This window comes from Salvia hispanica, chromosome 4 (assembly GCF_023119035.1).
Source record: "Salvia hispanica cultivar TCC Black 2014 chromosome 4, UniMelb_Shisp_WGS_1.0, whole genome shotgun sequence".
Classification (NCBI taxonomy): domain Eukaryota; kingdom Viridiplantae; phylum Streptophyta; class Magnoliopsida; order Lamiales; family Lamiaceae; genus Salvia; species Salvia hispanica.
This window is the reverse complement of record NC_062968.1, coordinates 48,458,886-48,468,858: the sequence shown is the minus strand read 5'-3', so window position 1 is coordinate 48,468,858 and position 9,973 is coordinate 48,458,886. Positions and strand designations below refer to the sequence as shown.

The following is a 9,973-nucleotide window of genomic DNA, read 5'->3' as shown; positions in this document are numbered from 1 at the left end:
CCCTCATGAGAAAAGAATAGCAAGATTGAGAAAGTTAGACTATCTCACTTCATTTGATTTAGAATCATACGGAGCTTGTGAATTCTGTCTCAAAGGAAAAATGACAAGTAAACCATTTTCTGGGAAAGGGGTGCGTGCTAAAGATTTGCTAGAGTTAATTCACACAGATGTGTGTGGACCGTTTCCAACTCAAGCAAGAGGTGGTTATTCGTACTTCATAACTTTTACTGATGATTTGTCAAGGTATGGATATGTGTATCTTATGAAACATAAATCCGAGGCCTTCGAGAAATTTAAAGAGTTTAAGTGTGAAGTTGAGAAACAACTTGGGAAAAGTATCAAGACTCTTCGATCAGATCGAGGAGGGGAATACTTGAGCCGAGAATTTCTTGATTACTTGAAGTCACATGGAATCCAGTCAGACTGGACACCTCCTGGTACACCTCAAATGAATGGAGTATCTGAAAGGAGAAATCGAACATTATTAGATATGGTTCGATCCATGATGAGCTTCGCCAGTCTCCCTTTATTCCTATGGGGTCATGCCTTACTAACGACTATTTACATTCTAAATAGGGTTCCCTCTAAATCAGTGGAGAAAACACCATATGAGTTATGGTGTGGCAAGAAAGCAAGTCTTAACCATATCCGGACCTGGGGTTGTCCAGCTTTTGTTAAGAAAATGATGACTGATAAATTGGAAACTAAAAGTGAGAAATGTTATTTTGTGGGATATCCTAAAGAAACTAAAGGATATGAATTCTACTGCCCTGGAGATCACAAGGTGATAATCTCTAGGAATGTGACGTTTCTTGAAGACAGTTATGTCTCCAAGGAACAAGGTCAAGATATAGTAGATCTTGAAGAAATTCACGAACCACGAGATAACAATGAGGATGAGGTATTATCCACTGGATTGGACAATAACTTAGTGGAAGTTTCTGATGATCTATTGGGAGGGTGAAAGGCCTCTGGTGTGGTTTTCCCTCGGTCATCGTATGTAATTTGGAATGTATCCAACTGATCAGGAAGAGATTCCCGACCCAGCTGAGTCGTTGGAACGACAACCGGGACCTGGCTTCAAACAAGTTTCCTAAACCCACTTCTACTGGTTAGTATAGTGGAGGTAAGGGTCGAATCCCACAAGGATGGACACGTTCGGATAACTGCGGTAACTTTCCTGGGTGTTTTTGGTTAGCTACCACGCTTGGGTTGAGATTTTACCTAGGCAAGAAATAAAGGTGGTACTCTACTGACTAGTAGGCGTGAAAATAACAGGCATGTGGTGGTGTTCGTGAAAATAGGGGACAAGGTGTCTCAGAGGCATATGAAAAGTAGACAGTTACTAAAAGAGGAAATTTAGACAACAAGGTATACCTGGTGGCTGGGTGGCTCTCTGACAGGTCTGGACAGTACAACTGAAAAGTAGGGAACAAAAGCAAAAGTAACTTAAAAGTAAAGTGATCCAAACTAAAGTTGATTTTGACGTTTTCTTCTTCACCAAGTATTAACAGAAATCATATGAACACAAACACCATAACTAAACTCAGATTCATAACTTCAAACTCAAGATCCATTGATTAAAATGCTCAAACTTAAAATGAACGGTGAAACTGTAGTTTTACTTCTACTGACTGACATGCAAGGTGGTGATCACAGCGCAGAACAGAAAACTCATGCACGAAAATGAGGATGGAAACATGACTTACAACTTCAGATCAACAATTCCAGACAATGAAACACTTAGAAATTAAAAGCGACGACTAGATCTAACTTTCCTAGGCAAAATGAAGCAAACTCAAACCAAAGGGACATTCGGAATAGAAATTTCATAGCTAAAACGTTTGGATCTTCACCAAGTACTTCAAAAAGCAACAAAGATAAATGTTTGCGACAAATCCAACGATAAAAACAGGTAATGATTAAACTAGAAAGTAAAATAACGATTGTTTTGCCACTCCGGGCGATGATACTGCTATACTACTACGGCAAACTGGCTGGAACGGTAGATCGATGACTTCTCCAGCAGACTCTTAGACGTCAAGTGACCATAGTTGTGGCGAGGAACGAGAGATTGGACAATGCTGAAGGACTGATCTTCTAGAGAGAATTCTACTAAGTGTGTTTGAGAAACGAGAACTTAGAACTCCTAACCGAACTCTAAGGAACCAACTCTTTCTCTCTCTCCAAGTGGCTTCTTTTATAGGGAGGCTTGCACTTACTTTTAGGGTAGACTTCCTTCACGTTTTGGCTTTTCTGCCCTTGTTAATGATCATCCCAGCTATCCTTCTTCTCCATCTCGAGCCTTTTCTCTGGCGTGCATCCTGGTCAGTATTGCACCCTTCTGGCGCCCTTTTCACTTACGTCACCTGAATCATCTCCTACTGACTTGGATCCTTTAATCCTGCACACTTGAGCAACTGTTTTGCAGATAATACATGCATTTCACGACATACTGACCAGTAACCAAGGCTTAGAATACGACTTATCAGAGGGGAAATTACTCTTAGAGAGGACCTTAGAGAGACTCTCGAAGGACCACCTCAAGACAATGAGATGCATCAAAGACAAGATGATGCAATAGTTGCATCACCTCCACCTCAAGAAGATCATAGTGATATTCCTGAACCTTCTCACATACAGAATGAACAGCCTGAACCAGAGCAAAACCAACTCAATAGGCCTAGAAGGATTCGTCGTCCACCTGAGAGACTGAATCTAATGGTTGAGAACCAAGATGATGAAGTTGATTTAGATGATGATGAGCCTAAAACCTATACCGAGGCGGTGTCAGACACCGATCGAGAGAAGTGGCTTGAAGCCTTGATATCTGAAATGGACTCGATGTACTTCAACTTAGTCTGGGAACTAGTTGACTTGCCAGATGGGGTTTACCCCATAGGCTGCAAATGGATCTTCAAAAAGAAGAGAGATGCAGATGGCAAAGTACAAACCTACAAGGCTAGGTTAGTGGCAAAGGGTTATAGTCAGCGCGAAGGCATTGACTATGATGAAACCTTTTCGCCAGTTGCTAAGATCAAGTCCATTATGATATTACTTGCAATATCTGCATACTACAACTATGATATTTGGCAAATGGATGTCAAAACCGCATTTCTCAATGGAGAATTAGAAGGCGATGTCTATATGACACAACCTGAAGGTTTTGTATCGAAAGAAAGGCCGAATGCAGTGTGCAAGCTAAAGAAGTCCATTTATGGACTTAAGCAAGCTTCGAGGAGTTGGAATATTTGTTTTGACAGAACAATCAAATCGTTTGGTTTTGTCAGAAGCAAAGAGGATCCATGTGTTTATAGTAAACGCGAAAATGGAAACGTCGTATACCTTATCATATATGTTGATGACATCTTGATTATGGGAAGCGATCGTTCCATGATGCAATCCGTGAAAGAGTGGTTGTCTAGATCCTTTATGATGAAGGATCTGGGTGATGCTTCCTATATCCTTGGAATTAAGATCTATCGAGATAGACCAAATAGGATGTTAGGATTATCACAATCCACTTACATAGACAAGTTGCTAAGGCGCTTCTCAATGGAGAATTCTAAGAAAGGTTTTCTTCCTATGGGACATGACATTGTATTGTCAAAGAAGGATTGTCCTTCTAATGACAAAGAAAGAGACAACATGAAAAGGATCCCATATGCTTCGGCTATAGGATCTATTATGTATGCCATGATATCTACTAGGCCAGATGTGGCCTATGCGCTTAGCATGACAGGCAGATTTCAGCAAAATCCCGGTGAGGAACATTGGAAAACTGTTAAGACTATTCTTAAGTACCTTAGAAGGACTAAAGAATATTTCTTAGTCTATGGTGGACAACCAGAGTTATCAGTTACTGGGTATACTGATGCTAGTTTCCAAACAGACCATGACGACTATAAGTCTCAGTCTGGATATGTTTTTATCCTCAATGGTGGAGCAGTGAGTTGGAATAGTTCCAAACAAGGTACAACTGCCGATTCCACCACCGAAGCCGAGTATATTGCTGCATCTGAAGCTGCCAAAGAAGCTGTTGCTTTGTTAGAGTTCGTTAAGGAACTGGGTTCGTTCCGAGTGCCAGTAGTGCAATACCTTTGTACTGTGAGAATATTGGTGTTGTTGCGCAAGCAAAAGAACCCAGAGCTACGAACAGGAACAAGCATGTTCCCAGAAGATATCATCTGATCAGAGAAATAATTGAAAGAGGCGACATAAAATTAGAAAGAGTACCCACTGATGATAATTTGGCTGATCCTTTCACCAAACCGTTATGTATAGCAAAACACAACAAGCACTTTGAGAGCTTAGGTGTTAAGCATGTTGGTAGATGGCTTTGAATCAGTGGGAGTTAAAGTTTTATATGTCTTAGAAACATTTTGTGTTGAGACAATATTACTTGATCGCATTCAATGAAAATTTTATTTTCTATGGGTTTTGTGCACTTATTGGAATAATTGTTTAAATGTTTGTCTTTATTCTAAATATTTGTTCCCTTGAATTATGGTTGTCGTTAATGGTGTGAGACATTAAAGATATAGTATAATTCTAAAATAGCCCTAACCAATGATCATCAAAAATGGGATATTGATGATATGTTATAGGTTAGCATGGGGTTTGCATCACATTCTTCGAGAATGTAGTTGTTCTCACAACTATGAGATATCAGATATTCGTGATGGACTCATGGTATACTTTGGAGAGTATTGGTATACCCTACTATTAAATTGTTTTGTCAAGTGTCTACAGTTTATTAGTGCATGAAGTATGTAATAGTCCTTGGATCTGAGGTCATTACACATTTTTTTTGTTGAGTGGTGTGCTTTGATCTTGTCCAACGCTTTGCCTCCCAAAGGAGGATTGAGACACGGACCTGTATTGGGTATATCATAAGATAAATGAAAATGGTAGTTGAGCCAAGAATGAGATTCATTCCTCGATTAGAATTTCGAGAGAACACTCAAATTCTCTATATTACTTGACCATTAAGTCATTAGCCAATGCAAAGATGTATTCGATTAAAGTAATTGAATATGATCGAATGGGTCATTTAATAAATATGAGATAAAGTGATTGATTTATTTGGATGACACATAGCAAATCTTAGGCTCAATCGGGTGGTTCTTGAATGAAAGGATATTACTATAAACTTTATGTAAAGGTTTGTTTACCGAATTCACGTAAACGTCCTTCATATATCGAGCTACGCTGCCAACGCAGTGTAGGAGTTTTGTGCAGACTTCGATTAGATCGTTGTCGATAATGGGGGCCTAAAGGGTCACACTATATGTGTATTTTGATCCGCTCAAGGGTACAAAGTTGGAACTGCGTATTATATCTAATGCTAGTCCAAGTGGGAGATTGAAAGGAAATGGGCTAGAATTAGATTAATATGGATTAATTAATTATAGTTGGGTTACAATTATATTAGTCCATAAGCCCAACAATCGTGGAACCCTAGTGACTCTTCCTCTATATAATGGTTATTTATTCTCCATTGTGAAAAAATGAGAAATAGCGTAACATTAGAGAGAAAATACGTAAAGCTTTGTAGAGAGAATTCCTAGCATTCTTCTACGGAGCAATTGTACTGGGATAGTTCCTGCATCGGATTGGATTGCACGTGGACCTCGATAGTAGTGGATTCAACTTGCTGAGGAACTGGCAGCGGAAGCGGTGTTGTCATGGATTAACATAATTTAACAATTATTAATCACACCAATAAATCACATAATAATCAGATCTATTTAGCATATTATTTAGACAAAATCTATTCGCGTAATTCTTACATGTATCATGCTCATAACTTGAATTAATCATGCTTTAAGAATATTGAAACCTAAAACATGCTTTTCTACGGAGCAGAAAAATACCTTATTAATTATCCAAAGAATTGAAGATGGCTAGCTGCTTCTCCACGTGACGCTTTAAATACTAGACCACAAATCTTCTCTCTGGTTCCCGAACTGTACTCCGATATCAGTGTGGGCTGATCTCACCAGAATACTAGGACTTAAATAAAGAAGACAGAAGAAATCCTTTTGGGAATAGGAGTAGAATTCGAAATTCTCTTCAGCTAGAGGAGTCGAAATTTTCGAAAATTTCAAGTATAAAATTGTGTTTTTTTTTTGTCTCTTTTATTCTCCTATTTATATTAAGTTCCTTTTGGGCCCAGACAGGGATCTATGGAAGGTTTTTTATATGGGTTCATCCAATTTACTTTTTACTAATTAAATTGAACCCACAATTTAATATAAGTTATAATTGGAATATTACGAGCAGCCACTACAGAAGTAATATTGAACTCTCCCCATCCAAATCCGAAATTATAAGTAATTCGGGTTTCCGTTTAACTTTCATTTCCCACGCTTAAGATAAAAATGTCCATTAATTAATTAATATCTGCTATGGACTTAATTAATTAACTTCTTATTAATTCCAAGAGTGGACTTAGCATGAAACGCTTATTTATTATTCATAGAGTAATCAAACTCCAACTAGCTAGGTTCCGAATAATAAAATTTTGTTTCGCGCTCCTCTTGAGGACATTATCAAACGAGACTCAGCTCGCGCACGATTCAATATAATAGCAATCCTAGCACCGCTAGATATTGATCACCACTACCCAATATATCGGGATCATTGGGTTACGAAAAACCCGCACCATTTGATAAGTCAAAGTAATGCATAATCAATACCGTATGCTCAATGCTAACCTACATTGATTAAGAAACAAATATTTATCAAGACCTCGCCTTTCAATAGATAGCATAAGGACAAGTCTTGCTGTTAGATCCGTTCAGTGCTATACCACACCAATGTCATCTTATTTCAGTAAGGCTTAGAAATATGCGGACTGACATTGCAACCTTTCTCGATGGATAGTCAATTTCCAACTAGGTTGTGAAATTCATCTTTTTCTTTGTTTAGAACTGACCGTGTTACCTTAAAGTGGACGCCGCCCACAACCGGTCTACTAAAACAAAGACTTAGACTTTGTTAAGTTAACTTATACATTTAAACATGCATTAACATCCATTAAATGTAAAACATAACAACATTATGACAAAAATAATCTTTTTTATTCATTGGAAAATAAAATAAGAGTTTTACAGTATTCAATCACTCGAAACGTGATTTCTAGTATACAAACTCTAACACTTGCAGGATTCAATCGAAGAAGAAAACAACACAACAAATAAGATTTAATTCCGTTGTGTTTTACATGCTCAACTTGCAATATGATTATAAATCTAGATCTGTATTTTTGTATGCAATTTCCGTTGCGCTAATTAAATGAATACAAGAAAACCCAACACTTTCTTTATTTGATTTGAAGCAAATGAGAAAGAGGATCTGGGGCAAAGAAAATAGGCAAACCACATATTCGTTCATATATAGAGGATTCGGAAGAATATTGTTCAAGTTTCGAGTAAGAGAAGGATAAGGTCGTTGACAAGTCTCAAGGTGATTGATGAGAGTAGTGGCCTAGCTAGATAGAATTCACCGACCTAATTGTTCCCATTATTTATTTAAGACAGACATTTTGAGGAGCTGCTTATTATTGAGTTGATGGTTCATCTATGGTTGTGGTTTGCCTTTGTGAGAGTTCGAATCCAGTTAGAATTTATCATATCGATTCTATTAATTTAATTTACTACAGTAACTCCTCGATAATATTACACGCACTGTCTCTTGCTTTCTTTATGTGGTTAAAAAAATGAAAGCCAGAGATAAATTTAAATATATCTTGCAAATTAAATTTAATAATTACTGTATAAATGGATTTAAGATTACAAAATATGAGAGAAGTCAGAGAACCTAAAAGATTTTGGAAAGTATTTTGATAAATGTAAAAAAAAATCGTAATATAATTTCAAAATGATAGGTATACTAAACAGAACCTAATATTTACGCCATTATATGTAGAAAATTATTACGAAATAAAATGTAGTAGTTGCACAAAATATATATAACATGACCAAATACACTTGGGAAATAAATTCAATCGTGCAAAACGATAAAGAAAGTCAAGTATAGCTTTTTTGGAAAGCCAAAGCAAGTGGATCCATATACAACTATATATCACAAAATAAATATCACTAGTATAAGCAGGATATTAGCGTGTGTAAATCTATCGTGAAACTTGTAAAAACATAATACTTCCTCAGTTTCATTATGAGTCACTTTTTTTAGACCTATTTTTAAAAAATAACAATAAATAATTAAAATAAATAAAGTGTAAAATGAACATAATAACAATGCTACTGTGAAAAAAAATTACCACATCCCCTCAAAAAAGAAAAGATATATATTCCGAAATATAATCCTTAGTAGTAAATGATTGGGCTTCTTTATTTTAACAATCAAGTAGAATAACATGCCATCCTAAATTTCAAAAACTTTATTCGGATGCAGAGTCAATTTCATTACACAATAGTACATTGAAGCATACTTAAAAATTTACTGATATTTTAATAGTCGAACTCGTGGTATAACGATATGGATAACATCAAGACTCTTATGAAACCTCATTAATTTCTCAAATGTTTATGCTGCAGTATGAGTAAAACAAAGCACATAGCATTTCATAAATTTCAACCAAAATAATCATATAATTCCATTTACACGAGGCGCCCTCCATCACCTAATTGTACAAAAAAATTGTGCCGTCCAACTATATAAATAAATTCAACAGAACCTCTGGCGTTTGGGGAAGCGGAAGCAGCCGCCGCCGCCGCTACTAATCACGGCCGCAGACGGTATCAAAGAAGCATTGGTCTCGTAATCCAAATTACCAAAACCACTCACCGCCTGCTGCCGTTTGATAGCCACCGGCGGTATCTGAAACGGCTGCATCTGCGGCGGGTTGCGCCACCGCGGCAGCGGCCCCGCCACCATCAGCGTCTGCAGCAGCGGCTCTGCCTGGAGAACCGCCTGCAGCAGCATCCCCTTCCGCGGCAGCACTCTCCCCCTCGACAGGTTATCGATGATCATCGACCCCCGATCCACCACGGGATCTACTTGGACGATCGCCGGCGATGAAACGGCGGCGGGAGAGTGATAGTTGTGCGTGTCGGTGAAGCTGTTGGATTCGGTTATGCTCGAATTCGCCTTGGCCGCCGGCTTCAGCAGAGAAGGGGAAGAGATTGCGGTGGCGCTGAGGAATTTGTCGAGCTGCCTCCTAGCTTCGTCTCGCTCTTCGATGGCGCATTTCAACAGCTGGATCAGTTGATTCACGTATTCTTTGTTTTTCTGCATTTCTTCCATCGCTTCAGATTTCAGCTTCTCCAGTTCCAGGCTCGTGTACAGCAGCTTCTGCCCCAATTCATCGATTTCTCCATGCTGATTTTACAATTTACATTATTTACAGTGGAAATTGATTCTTTTTTATTAAATAAAGCCGACTGTTATTGCATAACTGAATGATAAATCATCATACATTTATAGAGTAGTACGTTTTTGGATAAAAATGAAGAGATAAGAGTAGAAATGAAAGATCCATACCTCTGCATAACTCCAAAGAGAAGCCATCTCTCCCATTCTCCACAATTGTGAATTTGTATATATCTTACGAAATGAAATTGTTGCACAAGAAAACAACCTTTATAGGAGGGATGAGAGACAAATAATTTGATGGTTATATATAATGGAAGGAGCAATAAAAGACAAGAAATCAGCAAGAAACTATACTGAATAAAAACAGCCTATTCAATTCACATTCAAAATCATAATTGTGAACCAGAAAAAAAATAGGAAATGGGTATTATTTATGGAATCCATAGACCTTCCAAAAGAAAAAAAGTCTTCCCTTTCCTTAATAAAACATACCCCTCCCATTATTAAATGTGTCTATTTTGTTAGGATGTTCAAATAGTATATTCTCTTAAAATAAAGGAGCATGTAGCCTTCCTGGACAAAAAAGGTTCCTTTAATTAGCATTTCAAAATTTTATTTTGAGAAGTTATAC

At 37.6% G+C, this 9,973-nt stretch overlaps 2 protein-coding genes across 2 annotated transcripts; one reads left to right on the top strand and one right to left on the bottom strand.

Annotated features, from left to right (window-relative positions):
* The first annotated feature begins 3,648 nt into the window (after positions 1-3,648).
* Positions 3,649-4,191, top strand: LOC125221279 (secreted RxLR effector protein 161-like). The gene has a single exon (XM_048123402.1). The coding sequence runs from the start codon at positions 3,649-3,651 to the stop codon at positions 4,189-4,191; it is 543 nt and encodes a 180-aa protein (XP_047979359.1).
* Positions 4,192-8,570: 4,379 nt separating this feature from the next.
* On the bottom strand, positions 8,571-9,630 carry LOC125185131. Its single transcript, XM_048081624.1, has 2 exons — positions 9,511-9,630; positions 8,571-9,348 (listed from the first exon to the last, which is right to left on the bottom strand). Exons 1-2 carry the CDS (start codon positions 9,544-9,546, stop codon positions 8,695-8,697), a joined length of 690 nt encoding a protein of 229 aa, XP_047937581.1. The 5' UTR covers positions 9,547-9,630; the 3' UTR covers positions 8,571-8,694.
* Between the last annotated feature and the right edge of the window lie 343 nt (positions 9,631-9,973).

Bases quoted from the DNA above. Each gene is read 5' to 3' on its own strand.
- LOC125185131 (XM_048081624.1), bottom strand. From the start codon at position 9,546: ATGGGAGAGATGGCTTCTCTTTGGAGTTATGCAGAG. The intron at 9,349-9,510 runs GTATGGATCTTT...TTGTAAAATCAG, and splicing joins CTCTTTGGAGTTATGCAGAG to CATGGAGAAATCGATGAATT.
- LOC125221279 (XM_048123402.1), top strand. From the start codon at position 3,649: ATGAAAAGGATCCCATATGCTTCGGCTATAGGATCTATTATGTATGCC.